At 43.2% G+C, this 20,372-nt stretch overlaps 2 protein-coding genes across 3 annotated transcripts in view; one reads left to right on the top strand and one right to left on the bottom strand.

Annotated features, from left to right (window-relative positions):
- CTNNA3 (catenin alpha 3) overlaps nt 1-20,372 on the top strand; it is a 411,569-nt gene that overhangs the window by 173,643 nt on the left and 217,554 nt on the right. The window lies entirely within an intron of this gene.
- LRRTM3 (leucine rich repeat transmembrane neuronal 3) lies at nt 11,056-14,268 on the bottom strand. Its single transcript, XM_059850816.1, has 2 exons — nt 13,911-14,268; nt 11,056-13,569 (listed from the first exon to the last, which is right to left on the bottom strand). Exons 1-2 carry the CDS (start codon nt 13,912-13,914, stop codon nt 12,032-12,034), a joined length of 1,542 nt encoding a protein of 513 aa, XP_059706799.1. The 5' UTR covers nt 13,915-14,268; the 3' UTR covers nt 11,056-12,031.

Raw genomic sequence — 20,372 nt, 5'->3', positions numbered from 1 at the left:
CCAGGCTGCTCACAGCCCTATCCAACCTGGCCTTGAAATAGAGGATCATTTTAGAGTGCTGCCAGAAGTTATCTGGGGGAATGACCAACTTCCCAAAATGGGAAGGAACTGACTCAGACACAGTCAGAGCTGCAACTCAATTGAAGTGGATTAAGTTTCAGGTGTTTGTCCACATGTTTTGCCATTATTGGCTGAATGAGTTTTGTAATTATCACAGCAATTTTTATGATGTGTAGCAGAAATAGAGAGGAGCTGTGTTTTCAGGGAATTTTGACTGGGTGACTTTGAGGCACTCCTTTCTTCCAGGCTGTTTTCCAAACAGTTTCATGCCCGTACATCTCCCAGATTTGCAAGCCCCCTCTTTCTCTCACTGGCATTAGCATGCAGCACCACTGCAGTGTGTTAGCAAATGCCACCTAGCAGCTGGATTTCCACAGAATCTCCTGCTCCATCTACTGCCTGGCACAGGTTCCCATCAGCTCCTGCACTTCACTGCTTACTCCTTCCCTTCAAAGCTGTTAACTCATTCAGTAAAATTGGACATCCAGATTTATGCTGGAAAGAACATGTGACTGTCTCTGTGTTTTCTTTGTGTTGGCGATGCAGAGAAGTGGAAGAGGAAGCATTAATTTCTATAAAATGGGTATTAAATTGTAAGAAGGTGCAGGTAAGGGGCATAGGCTACAGATATTCAGAAAAAATCTCTACAAAAAAGTGTTTTACTTGAAACCTTTTAAAAAGGGGAAGATTCCTTGTTCCAGGGTGCAGATTGTAAATCTTTGATTAAATCCTGAAACAGCCCTGTTAAAAGACATGAAGTGCTCTGTGGTACTGAGGAAAGGGATCAAGGGTTATCCAGCTGCAGCTCTCAGAGCCTGTTAGAACCTGCATTTTAATGAAACCATCAGCCCAAGGAGTGCTGGCTACACACTGCAGCATCCCTGCCTGCCTGCAGAACTGTCCCATCCACTCACAGAGCACTTCTATTTGCACAGGCCTTTTCAAGTACATTTAAAAAATCCATTTGGCAGAGATTAATTAATAATTAAGCTAGTGTGGAATTAATCTTAGGCAAATCTGCTTCCTTTTTGCAGTGTAAGGAGGTGTCTTGACTGTCATATCCATAGAGTGACCCAGTAAAGCACTGATACCAAAAATTCAATTCTCTGTAGCTAATCTGCATCCTGTTACAGCAGGGCCATCATTTGAGATAGCTTTTGTTTTCTCATGCATAATAATTTTTGAACATTATGTTAATTTTCACTAAAAGTTGATGGGACAGGGTTCCTGCAGAGGGTACAAATATTCCAGACTGCTTTATTTAATTTTTTATTCATCGTGTTTGAGCATGATTCACTTTCCTGCACCTCACTTTATTTACTGGATCAATGAGTCCTCTCTACTGGGGGAAGCAATTTAAAACTATTGTGAAAATGTCTCTAACATTTCTTTGTTCCTGGAAGCTCACTTGCTGCTGGAGCTGAAGTTGTAAACAAGGCTTTACAGGGGCACAATTCAGTAGAAACTCAAGGACATCTGGTACATTTAAATGTAGCTCTTGGATTTTCTTTTTCTTTCTGTGAAATAGCTAATCAAGAGAGGGCAGGAGCTCAGACTGAAGGAAGAAAAGGGACTAGACTGGGAGAGAGGAATCTAAGAAAAAATCAAATAATGACATTTTTCCTTTCAGTGAGAACTAAGCCTGATCTTGGGGTTTTCTGCAATTGGGAATTTCCCTTAATAACCCTCATTAAGGTTATAGGCAAAGACAGGAAATCCTGTAGTCTGAGAGAAGGATGAAAATTCATAAATCCTGATGTTACTAAATTGAAATTAAATTTGCAAGTGTTGGATAATGGGGATATATTCCTTTTACTCTCATGTTCTCCCCCATCCTGCTGTAGTACATCCATAGTGCTGTTAATCTCTCTCCAGTGCTCTTCTGAGCTAATTCTAATAGGGGATCTATCAAAATTCATTATAAAAACACATAAGCCCAGGCATGCAGTGCAGTCAGCCATTAGTGTTGGTACTGTTGGATCAATTAAAATGCCAGGAAGTTAAGCTAAGATCCGATTCTGACAGCATGTCCTGCTTCAGGATGGGGGTGCTCCTCTTCTGGGAGCCTCTGGCTTAGGGAAGGAGGGCACCCATCTCTCTTGGAGTGCCTGTCAAGCCCCACTTATGTACACAGCACATTTGCAAGCAAGCAAGATTTTGTTGGTATCTTTCTCTGTTGATACTGGGGTGTTGACATAAATGTGGGACTTTGAGAATCTGCACTGGGTGGAAGTAATGAGTGCTTGTAATAAATTCTCACTACAGAGTCTGCAGGAGCATTTTCTTTTCATCATCTCATTAACGACTTACAGCCATTAACAGCTTGAAGTGCTGAGTAAGGATTTACATTTAATTTAAGTCTTCTGTTCTTAGCTGACAAAATGTATTTTACACACTTGATGGATGTAATTAGTGTGATGAGGCTCTAAAAGAAATTGGCTTGGCTAAATTTAGAATTTGCCATGTCAGTTTATACATGAAGCCAAAGCATACATATCAGTAGTTCCCTGGCTTTGGAAAAGTGCATTCTATTCATATTGCTGATATATAGATGGTTTTAATTCATGATACCAGTACAGTCCAAATCCAACACGCTTTCCCCTTTGACAGTGCAATCCCTTATGTTACAATTTCAAATCCTTTTCTACTGCTCTTGCACAGCAGAGCTTCCCATAATGTGCTGTGGCTGCAGGCCAGCTGTCCTTTGGATAGCAAGGAATTGTGCATGGCTGCCTAAGTTCCTGTGCTTTACTAAACTTCCATAAAAGCAGACCTCTGGAAACTGCAGGGCTTCAGGACCTGCAAACTGAGGGCAGCTGCACTGCCCTCCCAGCCCCTTTTCCCTGCACTGCTGCTGCTTTGTGCTCAGCCTGACTCAGAGCTCACGATTCCCATGTGGAATGTTTTCCCTCATACCTTCTGTGCTTGCTGCTTGCTCACTAGAAAAATGAAACTCTTGTTTGTGCTGTCAGCAGCAGCAGGGATGGGTAGAAGGTGTTGTCCAGTGTGCTTGGAGTAAATCTGTTCTTTAATGAAGGATGAGTTTCTGTCTGATAATGGGAGCTTCTGAACTCGTGTCATAATATTGCTGGGTTTTGCTGCAGGCCTGCATTTGTGTCAGTAGTGTAACCTGGGAACTGTTGTTGAAGATAAATCAGAGACAAACATTTAGTCCCCAAGGCAGAGAGCCTGTTGGAGCCAGGTACAAGTAGCCTCAGGAGGAGTTCCAGAGATGGGTTTCCAAACCTGCCTGCAGGGATCCTGTGTTGGAAGGAGGATGGGGAGGTTGTCACACTGTGAGTCACAGCCCTGGGAGCACATGGGATGAGTGTCCCAGTTGGAAATGGCTGTGATGTGCACAGTGGATGTGTCTGGCTGGCTCAGGGTGTTCAGAGAAGCTGGGTGCTCTGGAGCAGGGCAGGATGAAGCTGACTGCTCTGAGGATATGACTCATAGCACAGATGGCTGCAAGGCAATGCTGCCATCTGAGAGTGTCACATTACAAGAAATAGTGCTCTGCTAACAAAACTCTGATGTGCTGGAATGTTATTTGATGTTATTCTTTTATTGAAGAGGAAAAGATGATCCTTTTCTCATTCTTTGACTAAGTGTTTTTGTATAAGATTACTATGATTGTTATTAGTGAGAAACTGAGGAATAAACTCTTCTGGCTAAAAGAAGCCAGATTTGAGAATCTGTAGCTGTTTTTTAAAGTGAGCCATAGTGGATTATTTTCTGAGGTGAGTTCAGTGTAACTGTGTGCCAGGAATTAGTGCCAGTCCTTTTTGCAGTAGGTTCCCCAGGTAACAACATCCTTTTTCAACCTGCAGCCCTCCCAGTGTTACTGAGGTGGGTCTGCCCCATCTACACCTCACTGAGGTACAGCTGCTCCCTTTCCCTTGCAAGAGGATATGCCACAATCTCTGGGGAGATAATTTTTCAAAATAGCTTCATGGAGCTGGCCAGAGCACTTTGTGACCTTAGAGTCTTGTTCAGATGTCCAGTTCTGGGGAGAAATGGAGAGGAGATAATGTTTCATAACAAAGGTTAAGTGCTCGACTGGTGCAACAGATGGGTGAGATTGGGTGTTCAAATTCCCATTTGCAGGTTTGAAAACCTTTGCTACAGTCTGTTTTAAAATAAACAGGATAATCCATAGAAGCCTGGAGAAAGAGTTACAGCACACTAATTAAGATGAAGTCTGAAGTGTTTTTCTGTTTGACTCCAGTCTGCTTTTTGTAAACTGTGTTCCTTTTCTCTACTTCAATCACCTGCACCTTTTGCACAACCCACCACAGGCCAAACGGATGCTTCTGCAATGCTAAATAATGCATTTTTACTAATTAAATCAAATGAGACAGTGTGTATGCTGGAATAGACATTATGAAGTCTGTATTTTTGGAACGAGGAAATTTCTGATGGTTGTGTTTTCAGTGGATTTGTATTACTAATGTATTACCATTGCTTATTATCCCCCCTGGGCTGTTCAGTGCTCCCAGCTCCTCTGTCTGCAGCTGTTTGTGATCCCCAGGACAGGGCAGGGAGCAGCCACCAGGGCTCCTGGGATGCCCAGCAGGGCTCGTGGGATGCCCAGCTTCCACTGGGGATCCTGGCTTGTACCTTTGAATGTTTGGGGCACCTTTTCTCTCCTGACTCAGAGCTGAACCAGGAAGGGAGTGATAATCTCATTACATTAGTTTGGAGTCTGTGAGCTTTGCAGCCTTTAGGGAACTGGAAAATATTAATGTCCAAAAAATCAGAACCATGAGTTCTACAGTGCCAGCTGCTATAGACACTAGGTGAAAAACTGGCACTCCAACATTCAGTAAGTTGTTCCTGACCATAGAGGGCACATGTAAGAGCCAACAGCACAACCTGGGATTTGCCATGAAGATCAAAATAAAGGCCAGGAGGATGTGCTCAGCTAGAATAAGGTACATGTTACCTGTGAGCTGTATCTTACCAGTTCTACAGCTGTTGGAAATAATCACATCAGAAACAACAGCAGTAAGATGGAATTTGTTTAGACTTTTTCCAAAACCAGCTCAGCCCCACAGATTTGGAAAGAATGTCTTACATTATAGGAAGGTATTTTCTTCCTTTCATTTAGTAAGGTATGAAAGAAAAGTTTTTTGTTTCATGTGTAAAGATGCCCAGAACCTGGCAGTAGCAACTTAAAAAAAAAAAAAAAAAATCAATTAAAATACTTCCAAGAGATGCAGAAATGTTTATTCTATTTATTTGACATTCCATATCTATCTATCTATCTATCTATCTATCTATCTATCTATCTATCTATCTACCTACCTACCTACCTACCTACCTGCCTACCTACCTATCATTTTGTGCCTTTTATTCCAGTTTTTGAAGTTCTGGAAAAGCTGAGTGACCCTTCCTGACTTTTTCCTAGTGCTGTAAGCCACATGCAGTCCTTTCCCTGAGTGTTTTTCTCTCAGTATAATTATGGACATGAGCAGAGGTGCCCATGAAAATGCAGTGTTTTCCTCTTAGTACACCATGCTAGGGATAGAGTGCCAGTATAACCCTTGGCAAGAACAGGGGGTACTGCTGGATTTCAGTGAGAATAACTAATAAAGACTGGGTTCATGGTGGCAGCTTCTGCAGGCTGCTGCCACTGTCACTGCAGTTAGGTTTGCTTTCTTCTGGCCTGAAGGAATTAGGGTCCTGAGAGACTGACAGTGGGTGAGTTAGGCTGGGGAGGAAATGGATTTGCACACAGAACTGAGCAGGTGATTTCCTCTCAGTGGTGTGGGGAAGCACTGAACCTTGTAATGCATTTCTCTCCTGGTTTGGGGGGTAAGTAGGTGAGTAATTAAGATATTTTGCTTGTCATGTGTCCCTGTGATATTAGCAAGGTTAAAGTGTAATTATGAAGTCATACACGGTGTCAATGCTGGTGTTGGAAAATTCAGCCTTCAGCAGGAGTGTAAACTCTGATGCATGGGCAGTGTGTTGGTCATGAACATAGGAAGGGAATGCCTTTAGTGGTTAAGAGGATATGTGAGGGGTCTTGGGAAGACTTTTTTACAAGACTACAACTCCAGTCATTCAGTTGCTTTTTGGAAAACAAAAGAGTTTGTGGGAAACACTAACAAACAGTAAGTAAAGTATGAAAGTAAGTAAAAATGAAATATTTTGTTTTGTTAAAGAATTTGGTTGATTTTAGTGATGAAGAATCTAAAACTTGTGAGTTTTCACATGAATATCTAATATTTCCTGTAGTAACATCAGTAGGTCATTAAGCCCTTTAGGAAGAAGTTAATAAATAGGAATTAAGTAGCCTTTTGCCCCTTCTCAGTAAACAATGCTTATTCTTCCATTACAATGCCAGTGCTGTGGTCATTATGGTGTAACAGCGGGAGCAAGACAAGACTTGCAGGGAGATGTGATTTCTGTGAGGGATTGGTGGAATAAAAAGATAGTGCCCACTTGGAAATCTTTTTGCATTCTTGCTTTTGTGATTTTTGTGCTCATTCCAGATGAGATTTGCAGGTTCTCTGGTAGGTAAAACATTGGCCATCAGCTCACAGCTAATTGTCCCAGAGGGTCTTGGATAAAACCCTTTTAATTCTGTTATGACCTCCTTGGTGATGTGTTCATAGCTCTGTCATGTTTCACTGTTTGTGTGCCTTGCTGTGCCCTGTTGGTGGTGATGCCAGGGAGGAGTTTGGCTGTAACCCTGAGAATCACACCACAATCAAAAATTTTGTCCTACTGTGATGATACCCACTCTCAAAAGCCTTGCTAGGGATGGAAAGCGAAGCACTGGAGCATGGACTGACAGGTGACCTCCCAGTGCACCTGAAGCCATCAAAAGTTAGAATTACACCTGTATTTCCTCCAGTGTGGAGGGAAATGAGTTCCTGTGCACCTTCTCAGGGGCAGTGAAATCTCAGTCTTATCAATAGAGCTGTAATCCTGCCTTCACTGTCTTCTGTCCCTCACTGTGGTTTAGGATCATAGCAGGAGCATTGGCACAGGGCTGCTGAGGCCCAGTGTAGTTACAGCAAAATGTTCCAGAGCTTTTGCCCAAGCAAATGTGCTGCATATTCATGTCATATTTGCCACTTTGCTATTGTTTGTGAATTTGATCTTGCATCATTTGCTTCTTGTCTCTTTGGACATTGTGCTTTTTTTGAGAGGAAGTTCTTACTTTGGCTTGTTCTTCCAGGTATTGAACTGTCCTTCTTTAAATGTCTAATAATATATTTCTCTCATTATTATAAACTAAAGAAAAAAAATTTTTAGTCTTCTGTTATTAGGAGGTTGAATGAGTTGTTTGTGGCCTGAGTTTATTTTCTAGTTGATTAAAGTGGTGTTTTCTAAATAACAAGTTCTAAACCAGTGGCCACAAACTTGTTGGAGCTCCTTGTATATGCCTTGCCTTTTTCTGGCAGTAGTGACTTCCACACTGGATAGACCATTTCCTGCCAGCTTTCATCTACTCTTATTTTCTCCATGTATTCACTACATGCAGGTTGTGGCTGCTGTACACAGATCCAGTTGAGTACTCACTATGCTGCAAGGGTTTGACGCTTCTCCTGTGTGATAGAGAAGGATGCAAAGAAAAGAGGCAAACACATCTCTGTGGGGATTGATTTATGCAGGAGATACCTGTGATTAAGCTCCCTACCCACTGGATGTCACTATTGTTCCACAGAAATTTGTCCATGGAATATTTATCTAGCATTGAGGGCTGACAGCAAAGACCATTTGCTTGCAGCAAACTGAAAATTTCTACTTGTATTTGCAGGCATATTGTATTTTTGTGTTCATTTGCAATTGAATTTTATATGAAGGTTCACCATAGTAATAAGAAAAGAGAGCTTTGCCAAACCTTCAGCTGTGATGACTCTGGAGGTGCAGATAGTGAGTCATGAAAACCAGCCAGCAGAGGAGCTTGCAGTCATTATACTCAAGCCACTTGTTCTCATTATTATTCTCTTACTCTGCAGTTGCTGGAGGTGATCTCCACATAGTGAATGAACATTACCAGTCTCCTCAAATTTGCTTAGTGCATTAGTTATTTTCTTTTCCCAAAGATGTGCATTCTGTGTGGTGTGTTACTCTGAAATGGCATGTGAATATTCCATGAGCTGGGTCTCTGAGAGGCCAGGCAGTGCCCTGGCAAGGAGGAGATCTGGGTGCAAAGGCTGGGTTACACTCCCAGTACTCAGCCTCTGTGTGATCCAGCAAATTACCTCAACTCTCTCATGTCTGTTTGCCATGGTCTCTCTGTGTCTCACAGAGAAAGCCCTGACTGCCCTTAACATTTTTGGGGTGCTACAATAAAATGAAGCAGTCTGGTGATTCCATCTAACATTTGTCAGCATTGTCTAAATAAATGGAGATGCCAACCCAGTGAAAATGACAATGGGCATGGAAGAGTCCTGCACTTTGTCTGCAGCTTGAAAAGCCCTGGTCTTCAGTGGTAGCCCCAGAACACCATACATGTCCCAGGAAAAGGAATAGTAAGTGTCTACAGATCCCAAAAACATGCAGAAAAAAAAATACAAACATCTCCAAGACCCATTGCTGCTCTCCTAAAATTGGAATATGTTGGTGGTATCAGCTCCATTAAAGAGGAGCCAAGTCATTGGAGGCATTTGGTCACATCCCCTTCCTCAACTTAGTGCCTTAAGTGCTTGTGGGAAGGCTCACAGGTTTGTGAGAGCCGTGTGAGAGAGCAGCTGTGGCTCTTTGACATCCTCTGAGGATTGCTTGGCATCACCCCAGTGAGGTTTTAACAGTTTTCTGAGAGACTGGCACCAAACTATCTAAAAACCAAGACAAAGTGGGATGAAGATTTTAGATACTGGAGAGAAGCAAAGGAGAAATTTCTTTGCTGGAACCTTTGAGGCTCAACACTTCATTTGTATTCAGGAGAGGAGCAGCCTTTCATGGGGACTAAAAGTTGCTCAGCTAAGACCAAGTCATTCCCACAAGATTATTAGAATTTGTTACTCTGGTGGCCTCGCCACCCAAACCAAGTCACTTCTGGAGTGTTTCATTTGACAGTGGTGAGGCTCAGTTTAGCTGAGTTCATGTGGCTTTTGCTCACATGAAAACATGGAGTTCATAATATGTTTTAAGGGGCTTTGGAGCTGGTTCAAAATGTTTTCTAAGCCATAGGCACTAGAGTGGGATTTAAAAGCTTGGCTCACAGGACTTGGGCTGTGCACAAGGTTCAGGGAGTTCCACTGGGTGTGTTCTGTGTGTGATCAGCCAGTGGCTGCATTGTCAGTGGCAATGGCAGCAGTCACACACTGACCCACGTGTGCCTGGAGATACCTGCAGCTGGAGTTCCAGGCTGTGAGTGAACTGGTGAGCTGAGCTTGTCTGTGCGTCAATACAGGTGCTGGATTTTTACTGTATTTTTGTTACCCATCCATGATTAATGGCAGACTGGCCTAATTTTCTTTTTCATGCCTATAATTGATTATTCAAAGGGAGCTAGTGATGGTTTTACAGGTATCACTTTCTGAAGGAGGTTGTGGATTGCTTCTTTCTGAGTAATGTTTAGAACAAGGCATTAAAGAAACACAAAGCATATTAAGTCCAACTCAATTATAGACAACTCTCACAATCACAGTCCATTAAGAGGTTCTAGAAGATGTATTGAATATTTTTGAAAAACAAAAATTCTCAAGTAATAGTATTAAATTATTTTTCTGATTGCACTTAGCAGTCCTAAAATGAAATATAAAAATTTCGTTTTAATTTTATGTGTATTTATATTTGTACACACACACACACACACACACACACACACACACACACACACACACACACACGTGTGTGTGTATGTCTGTATGTATGTATATATGAACATCCATATGTTTTGGGGCAAATCTCCTGTGTTTTGGCTGTGCCTAATGTTAGTCACCACTGCAGAGAGGAAAGCCTCTGAAGTACAGGGATGGTTCTTAACATGAAGTTTATGGCAAACTCTAATGCTTCAGTACAGAGATAAGCAAGATATGCTGGTAGAAAACAGAATCCTATAGTAGCTAGGATAATTAAATGTGTATTGACTTTTTAATAGCAGCTTCCAAGGTACAACTGAGGTGCAGCTCTGCTGTGCTGCTGAATTGTTTCAAGCTCTTGCACTGTTAATGGTGTGGGGTCCTGGTACTCAGGGAAATAGGGTCTCTCTTGCAGGGCCCAGTACAGCTCCAGCTTCCACCCTCAGCTATTTCCTCACTACAGTCCTTGAAAAGGAGAATGGTTTCATTCTCTGGAAAAAACCCAGCCCAAACCCCTTCAAGTGTATTAGTTCCTTTAAGAGATGTTTCTGGCTTTGTTTTCATTGTATTGAGCATGTTTCAAGGTGATTTGCTATGGTTGAGTTTTTTTCAGTAACAATTCAGGAGAACCTGCTGTTAAGGTTTTGCTTTTTCTAATCTGCTGCAGTGAAACTGCCTTGTAGAAATATTCCTTCCCAAGTGATTGAAGATGTGCAGTTTACAAAGCCAAATCAAGTTGCAAAATGGAGATAATTAAATTACTGACTTCTATAAAGGTGCTGCTGTATTATTTCATACCCTCCCTTCCTGATAATCAAAATAAGAGGTATGATTTATTTGCAAATATGGGGGATATTATATTCTTCTGCAGCCGACAAAATACATGATTTTGAGAGAAGGAAGGCAGGGAATAGCTGGGTTTCAAATCTGTATTTTGCCCACAACCACTGGTGTATGAGTAGACATTAAAACTGAGTATCTGTGAATTCTGTAATGTCATTAGGGTTTTGGTAGGAGAGGAAAATGATCTGTCACTGATTTGTGTAAAAGGATTTTTTGGGTGTACTCCTGTCACCTCAGTGAGTACCCAGTTTTCTCTGAAAGCTCTTTGCAGCTGTAGTATGTCTAAAATGCACAGTGTTTGGCATTTTAAATGATGAAGCTTTATTTAGCTATTAGAGGGACACTGTGCAAAACATAACATACAACCTTAGCAAGCTTAGCCCGGCCAATAAACAGAAACAGAAGAAAATGATGGATTTTAATGGTTTCCTCAGCTACATAAATGCCTTTGACAGTCCTGAAAGGAGAATTTCTAATGAGAGCTGAAACAAATGTGTGCAGGAAGTGGTCTTGCTTTTGCTGCTGCACATTTGAGTTCCTCTAATTGCATCAATAAGGAATTTCTGCTCCTCATCTAATGAATGCCTTTTGACTATTTTCTGAAAGGCAACTGGATGTAGGGATAAACACTGGCACCTTTTGTATGAAGTCACATAAACAGGTTTCAATTGCTAGCTACCAGCCCTAGAAACACTGTGGTATAATGCAGTACAGTATATACCACTGTCCTTTTTTATTTTTAATTTTTTATTAAGCCTAGGTTTCCCTCTGCTTCGCCTCTGGTGTAATACTTAGGGGTGCTTTTTAGTCTCTCTTGTGTTGGGCAGCAATCAGGCCTTTTTTCAGAGCTGTTCCTGCACCATCTCTATCCTCAGACAACTCAGAATTCATATGATACTACAGTACCTGGATCTTTACTTCATTCTGGGCTCAAAAATTGAGTTTTAGAGCAAGGACTGGGTTTGGGGGGGCAGAATGGGATAACCTGAATTTGATTTTTTTTTTTTTTCATTGTTGTCATTTTTCTCCCTAAACAGAGGCACAGTTGGTGCAGGTGCAGTGGATTACTTATGAAAGAAGTTTTCTATTTAAAAACAAGAGAGACTTTAATGAGATCTGTAGAGGGTTTGTACAATAGGTATTGTATTAAACCAGAGCTCAGGCTTCACATTGATTGCGGTATTTAAATCTCAATGAGCTGATTATGTATGAGAGTAAAATGACCAGTATTATGAATGTACAGAAAAGGGACATGGAAGAGCTGTGCCAGAAAAGTGAGAAAAACGTTCCCTTTATAGTCCCTAGAGTTCAATAAAGCACCACTATTTCCCAGCTTTTAAAAGCTCTTTTATCACAATGGTTCATACCTCGCATTCCCTGGAGCCTGATTTGTTATACGTGCAGGGTCCTGTTCCATTCAGCAGCATCTCACTGGTCTCAGTGTTGGTGGGTTTGTAATCTACATAAAATTCCTGTGTGCTTGGAGTCATTTGCTTCAGCGACTGTCTTTTCTTTTTCCTGTGCCTTCGCATGAGAGAGCGCTGCTGCAGCTGCTTCATGCTGGCAGGGTAGCGCTTCCATGACACATAGATCACCAGCAGGATCACCAGCACCGACAGGAAGAGAGCCACGCTGCCTGCTATGATTTTATGGAAGGAGATGTGTTCTGTGTCGTGCTCGGGCTCAGAGCTGGCTTCGGTGGCTCCCATAGTTGGGGGCAGAGGGGGCTCGCTGTCGTGTTTAGGCCTGGTGAGTTTTGGTTTAAATGTTGGCTTTGGGAGAGCTCGTGCTAGTTCGAACCTTTCCGTGGTACTCTTGCCACAGATGCTGTAGTTTTTCACTGCATCGATAACATTCACCCCTTGCAGCTCTTTGGGGCTGGCACAAATAATTGTATTTTCCCTCAGCCCTTTAAAACTTTTAAGCCAGTTTACCAGAGAGCAAATGTTTCTGCTGCATTCCCATATATTCCCGGCAAGGCTGATGTCATTGAGAGATATCCAAGAATCCAAAATTTCTTGACCAATAAATGTGAGCTTGTTTGAATCCAGGTTGAGGCGCTGTAAATTGGGCACACACTGAAAAACACTAGGTCCACTGAAAGCTTCTATTTCATTGCCAGATAAATCAAGTCTTTGTAATGAGCTCCAGGTCCAAGACATGGTTTGTCCTATCACGCTGATTTTATTCCACTGTAAATAAAGGTTTTGAAGGCTGACTAGCCTTGGAAAAAGTGCCAGATTGAGCTTAGAAAATTGATTGTGCTCCAGATGAAGCTCTTTCAGTCTGATCATACCTGCAAAGACATTCCTTGCTAAACTCCGGATGCGATTATAACCCAGGTCCAACAGTTCAAGGTTCCTGCAATCTTGAAATATTCGAACAGGGATGGTTCTCAGGGAATTGGACCGCAAATGTAAACTCAGCAGCTTCCTTAAGCCCCTGAACTGTTCAGATCCCAGAGACTGCAGCTGATTGTATGATAGATCCAAATTCCGGAGATTTGTCACAGGTCTGAAGGTATTATTAAGAAAATAGGAGATTCTGTTGGAACTCAAGATCAACTCTTTTAGTCTGCGTATTCCACTGAAAGCATTTTCGTCAATATTGCTGATGTGGTTATGGTCTAAATAGAGCCAGGTGAGTTGATTAAGACCTTTAAATTGATTGTATTTTAGTTTTTGGAGGCTGTTATATCGAAGGGACAAACCTAAACAACCAGCAGATATACTTGAGGGAATCTCCTGCAATTTCTGAGATTCACAATATACCATTTTGCCTTCACACCTACAGCCCTTAGGGCATCCTCGTTCAGCAGAAGAAAGCATTGTCAGTAATACAGTAGGGGCTATTACCAGAGCTACAGCTGATCCGCTCAGTAGCCTAATTACATTGAAACCTGGAAATAAAAACAACTTAGAAAAGTTATCCCCCCACACATCAGTCATTTTTTTTCAATCATGCTAAAATCTTTTACTTCAGCAATCATTTATAAAGCCCTAGCTTGACTCGACTACTTTTCACATTGGGGTTTTAACTCAGGTTTGGTTTTTTTTTTTTTTTTTTTGGTTTAAGAATACCTCGATATAACTACTGACAAATAGTTGGGTAAAAGGTGTAATCCCCAAGTCATTTAAGTACAATAATAAATCACATCAAGGTAAGTTTATGGAGTAATTAAAGCACAGGCTATGCAGTAACTATGAACTATAAATTAAAAAGGTAACATGAAAAACATACCCATCCTTTGTGTTGTTCAAAGGTCGTCCTTAGGTCTTTTGTTTTTTGCTTAGTGTGCCACAAGCATGGCAGCCCCTGTCAGCTGCACTGTAGTGAGTCAGGGCTCGCTGACACCCAGGAAGAAAAATTGGACCCCTTGGGAGATGGACCGATTTTGGAACATTATTCTTTGCCAGCCGTGCAGAGCACTCCAAGAATAAATCAATCCCAACACAGCGTTCGCAGCAAAATGTCAAATTCTTCCTAGGTAATAGGATCTTCATGGATATTACGGTTTTGCATCTTTCTAGTTAGGAACCCGGCTTTTAAAACGTTGCTTCCTAGGAGAGCCTGTTGGTGGGTGCTGCCCGCGGCGCTCAGCTCCGGGAGCTGCCGCCCCCGTCCCCCTGGGCCCGCGGCTCGCTGCCGGCCGGGCGCGCCAGCTGCGGGGAGCCCGGCCCGGGACGCGGCTCCGGCGCTGCCGCGCTCGCATGCCGAGAGCTCCGGCCGACTGTGGCGGGCTGGCGCCGGGCGCAGCCTTATGTAAAGCTGCCCCCAGCGGCAGCGGCACCGCGGGCATGTGCAGTGCCTGCCTTCCCTTGCAAATGAGCGAGCTCTCCCGGGAGAGCGGGCGCTGCTCGCTGCGCGATGGGCAGCTCCGTGCGCGCTGCCGAGAGGTGCCGGACTGCCCCGAGCCTCTCTGCCTGCTCCTGAGAGCTGCCCTGCATCCCTGGGCTTAAGAGCTCAGCGGCAGCTGCTGAGACTTTCGTCTTAAGGACTGACGTGGCGTTTGTAGGACATAGATACAAATTTTTGGTTGAAAGGATTTTTTTTTTCTTATTGCATTAGATGTGTTCACATAACCTTTTTGTACCTGCTCACTGTTTTTCAGTGAAGTATCAGACCCCTCGGTGTGTCCCTTATCAAGTGCTTTAGAGTGGACTCTTTTTTTACAACGTGAAAAATGTTTTTGGGGCTGACATTTTCCATTTTTGCTTTTTTCTTCTCTATTAAAAGGCTCAGTGCCAGGAGGTTAGAAGAGAGTACTGTGCTCATTTATTTCCCAACTTGCTGTCACTTTGTTCCACAACACTAACACTTCAACCACAGGCTTCCAGAGCCTTCACAACACAGCGACTACGCAGCTTGGTGTAGTACCTTAATGAGGTGAATTGTTTTTAGTGTTGTTCAGGACATGGACAGGATGTTCTGTGAAGGTACAGTAATGCTGAGCTTCTTATATGTGTGATGCTCTACGGTCGTCAAATACCACCAAGAGAGCCACCTTGTCTTTCCTTGGTTTTCCCTTCTTCCCTGCAGCCTGTGGGGAAAGAACACATGCTCTCATCTGGGCAGAGCACGGGTAAGATGGTGTTACAGCAAATCCACCATGCTGGCAGCCTTCCTTCACTGCGAAATATGTGATCACAGATGATGGTGGGCAAGTGGAAAATCCTGGCTCCTTTTCGTGCAAGAATGGGCAGGGGGCTGGAAAGAATTGTATGCTCCTTAGGAGTGCAGAGTGCAGTCCTCAAATGCAGCCAGACAGTGCTGAGAACCACTTTGCCTTTCTGGGAGAGAATCTTTATCCTTGGAATAATGTGCTCTGGCTTTTCCCTAATTATTCACTACTGTGAGAATAGAATAACTTAAAATGAGGTGAAACCTAAAATTTGCCAGGCATTAAAATGCCACCTTTGCTAGTACTTAGGCTGTGAATGACCTCAGGTTTACAGTAATGCCACAAGTATTAATGAACCAAACCAGAGCTCTCAAATGAGGAGTGCAGTTGTTCCTGGCTAACACCTACTAACATCTTTCATGTCAGAAATATATTCCTGCGTCGTGGCACATTCTGTGAGAGTTCTTCTCTTTGGGGCAGGTTGGTGGGGAGGGAAAGGGTTAATTTCTCCATTAATCCCTGTCAGCTCACCATCTCCCGTGCTCTGCTGCAGCTTGTTTGGGGCTCTGCAGTCTGCTCTGTAGGGTCGAGGAGCGGTGACAAACTGCAGAGTGCAGTGGGAGCTGAGCTCTTCTGCTGACAGCAGTGTCACGTGCCAGTCTGGTGTCCTGGTGTAGGCTTTCCATCACTGCCTTGGGGTGTCTCTGTTCTTGAGGGAGCAGGAAGAAGACAGCTCAGACCTTTGGTAAGTCAATTTGTCTTTTGGAACTGCTGCTCTTCCTCTGTTGACAGTAGATGTCTGTGAGAGGTAAACTCTTTATTGAAATGACTCTTTTAGGTTCCTAGACTTAAATGGGCTGAAATCAGATTTGTCTCTTCACCTGCTTCAAACACAGCATATAAAATTTTCAATAACGTCCAGATCCTTTCTCCTGAAGAATTGGTGCAACTTAGTGTAGAGCTGGCACTCAGCCTTCTTCCCAAACTTTGCCTCTTCTCTGGCTTTTCTTTTTTTGTTTCTCTCCCTCCTCCACCTTGGTTATGGAGTTAACAAATAAGTTCTTGGCCACCATGAGTCAGCAGAGCTTCAGCAGCTTTCCTAGGGTTTTAATAATTGCCAATACACTGGACTAATAAGAGGGAACAGCCACCCTTTACCAAGAGTTATTTTCATTTTTCTGAAAGGGGTGAGACATCAAGATATGAACAGAGAGAGCATCAAATCTATGTTAATGGATTGCCAAATTGAATTTTCTTTACTGAGATCCTTTTTGAATTACACAAGCAGGAAAAGTGCCAGAGTTTTTAAAGATTACATTTCTGTATCTTTATACGGCAGAATAAGTTCTTCTCCAGTCGTGGAAATAAAGCTCCCAGTATGAAACAAATCCCAGTATGAAACATTTCTTATAAAATTTTAGGCCAATCTGGCCATATAAACTATGTCAAATGAAGAATTAAGTTAAAGCTGTGTTTCACATAGGAAGATACCTTTGCCTTGTATCAGCTATACCTTGTCTATCAGTGCACCCCATGGGGTAACCATTCAGCTCATGGAACTGGGCAACGAGACCTCAAGGCCCAAGTGCTTGGATTCTGTAACGGGTGAGCTGTGGAGAGCTTCCCTTAGAACTAATCCCATAACTCTTGAGTGCCCAAACCCAGGAGTTTGTGCTGCCCAGTGTGATTTTAGCTTGTGCTCTGTCATTCCTGTGCATCCATTCTGCAGGACAGTTGCTCTAGGCTCCCCTCTATATCACTGCCAGGCAGCCCTGCCTCCTGTCCAGTCCTGGAGCAGCAGTTCCCAGGCAGGAACAGGAGCAGGAGCCAGAGGGTGCAAGTGACCAAGGTCCCAGTAGCTTCGTGCTGACTGAACATTAGTGCTCACGAACAACGTTATTGCACCTGCCTGAGAGAAAAGTATTTTAGCCTATTCTACAACGAAAAACCTCTTAAGAAAAGTATTATATTTATTTGTGTAGTCTAGAACACAAAGTTCAAGTCTGTGTTTTGGGGTTTCAGCCCTAAATATAAACTGAGATACCACAGAACCTGAGATGCTTGAAAGTTTTGAGTTTTATGACTCCGCGACCACTCTTAATTTATTTCCTGAGCTTTTTCTGAGGGGAAAATGGCATAGATCAGGAGATACAGTGGCAAATGTGTTACTAGAAAAGTCTTAACATCCATCCAGATGAAGAGATGTGTTGGTCAGAGCCTGTGATGAATATGTAGTTTTCTTTGTCTACACAACAGCGAAGTTCAAAGTTGTTTGGAAATTAGGCACAATGCTAAGGTAGTGGTAGTCCAGATTTTTCTCTTGGTGCTAAACTTTCAGTAGGTTTTTTATTTGGGTGTTGTTCTAGATTCATTTCACTGCTATGTGATTTTGCACTAATTTGCTTCAGTTTAATTTCATGTTTGGTTTTGGGTTTTCTTACATGGTTAAATTATAGTGTGTTTTCTTTTTCCATTCATTCCGGCAGAGTTTTCTGTGCCTAGATGCAACTTCCCTGTGGAAAGCTTAGTATGAACTGCAGCCAAAATAGTAAATTGTGAAAGAAAAGGTGGCATTCACTGTGAAAGCCTGTTCCTCTACAGAGCTGGTTTGGAATTGAAACTTTGCACAGAGAAAAGGGGAATCAGCAAATTGTGCATTTTTTAGGATTATGAGAAAGCACCTGTAATAGCCAGGTACATCTGTTTGCTAAGTACATTTGAAAGGAGGGGGTGACAGAATTCAGGCGTCAGTAGAACCGGGAGTGAGGGGGCAGGGAAGTGAGGTAAACTTCCCAGAGTGTAAGAAACCAGGTGCTAGTGGGATTCCATGCAAATCAATCAAAAGACTTCCCCTGTTCTGTCACATGGTTCACCTTAGCCTTCCTCAGGATGTTCTGTACTTACTCTTTAAAATCCATTTAATGATGATGTTACAGAGAAGAGAAAAGAAAAAAAAAAATTGAAAGGTTTCTGTTACTCCCGTGAGAAGCACATTCAGGAATGCAGGTCTGAGCTTTTCTAGACCCAGGGCATTATGTTCATAGTGCACAGACTTTGGAATTCAGACCAGACCAGAATACAGCTTTTTTCTGCTCACAGACAGAGCTTTTGGGTCTGGGAGTGCCTTTTTGTGTGAATCACACATCCCTTTGGGGACCTGTAGTTAGCAAGTGCTGTGCTGTGTTCTGTTTGGGTTTATGAAGTGACACCGTGTGTCATTCCCTTGGCTTTATTCCCCTATAAAGGAGCCAGGAGTCAGCTGGGTTAGCAGTAGTAGCTTGCTCTAAATGGTACTGTGGTGTGCTATCACTGTATCGTTAGGAGAGATAAGTCTAATAAAATGTGTCTGCAATTTTTGAGCTGGTGATTAAATGAACCTGCTGTTCCATGAGGATCAGATTAGAGCTGGGGGCGTGTAACTCCCAGGGTAAATACCAGAGCGTGGGAGGGCACAGGGAAACTCAGGACGAAGCGCTGGCTGAAGGCACACATAAGGAGAGGGAATTGTGAGAAAGCCAGGTTCAAGGAACAAGCAGGCGAGGGAAATCGAGGCAGCAGAACATGTTCTGAAGAAATAGGGAAAGAGGATTGAGACTAGAGAGGATCTCATCCCAGGAGCTGAACTACACTGCCCTAAAGGACCGTGGTGGTCAATGGTAGGTGAGGGAGATGGCTAAATTGAAATACTCTCTTGCCCTTCTGCTAGGAAGTATTATTTTGCAAGGTCTCCCCCACCTCTGTGAGGGTGAAAGGATCCTGTGTTACACTCACCAAGAGGCTGACGAGTGTAGGAGCCGTGCTCCACTCTGGGAGTCAGCATGCCCTGTGATGTGGGACGGCTTGCAGAGGACACCAGGGACACATCTGTCAGTGTGTGTGCCCAGCGGGTCCCTCAGGGCCTTGGCACAGGGCCACTCGGGCTATTGCTTCCCTCATGCACAGTTACACACTGTTGGATAAGGAAGCTTTTCCAGCTGGGCACTTCTGCTTAAGTCCGACTATTGTGGACAGCTCACAGGGGCCTCTGCGCTGAGCTGGGGGAGGGGAGGCTGCACACGAACCTTTGTTCACAGCATCACAGCCTGGATGTTTTGTGACCAGTCAGAAGTCCTTCAGCCTTAATGAGGCACTGGACACATAACTGTTCCCAGGCTGGCTTTTTGTCCTGTGACTTTGAAGCTGTTTGAGGGTGAAAGGAATGAGGGACTTGTCTTTACAAACTGTGGGTCTGCTGGTAGATAAAACTAGCAGTGAGAGATAAAAGAAACAATGGGAAGGATTCCACTGATGGATGAATGGAATGAGAGAGACTTGTCCTTACAAACTGTAGGTCTGCTGATAAATTAAATTGGATAGTGAGAGATGAAAGAAACAGTGGGAAGAACCATAAATTCCATAGGAATTCCACTGATTGACACAAGGAAAACAAAAAGAGGGGTTATGCATTAGAAAGGGGTCTCAGGTAGGAGACATTTTGGGGAGTCAGTACCTCAGGCAATGGGGAAGAGAGACGGACATGCAGCTGGGAAATAAGGATAAAAAGGAGGCTGTGTCTTCCAGTTTTGAGAGACAGCAGGGGAAATGTCCCATGGCCTGTCCCTGTTTTGAATAAAGTTACAGGACTCCTCTGTGTCCTTTTTGGACGTAAACCTCTGCTGTTGGTGGATTAATTTTCCTGGCAAGGGCAAGCAGCCTGTGCTTCAGTCTCATCCTCCAGAGAAAGCACATGAGATGCAAAGCTATCATTTCACTTACTCTCTGCAATTGATATGACCACTTCTGTTTCAGTGGATTTAGCGTTGTTCCATTCAGGCTTATCCTCCAGCATCTTCCTGAAAAGTTAGTATGGTAGAAGCAGCAGAAGGTGCTGGAGGGTGAATGGTCATCACAGAAGTAAAAATTAATTACATCTTCCACCTAACTACTTCAGCCTGCAGAGCGTGAATGGTCCCCACCATAAGTGCCCTGTTGATGTGCAGGGGTGATACGCAAGGCCATGTTGGGGGCCTCTGCTTCTGATTGTGCCTGCAGTCTGTGTGAAGGTGCCAGAGAGATCAGGTTAGAATAAACCCAGGCTTGTT

This window comes from Haemorhous mexicanus, chromosome 7 (genome assembly GCF_027477595.1).
Source record: "Haemorhous mexicanus isolate bHaeMex1 chromosome 7, bHaeMex1.pri, whole genome shotgun sequence".
Classification (NCBI taxonomy): Eukaryota; Metazoa; Chordata; class Aves; order Passeriformes; family Fringillidae; genus Haemorhous; species Haemorhous mexicanus.
The sequence above is the reverse complement of the archived record's forward strand: the minus strand, read 5'-3'. Positions and strand labels throughout refer to the sequence as shown.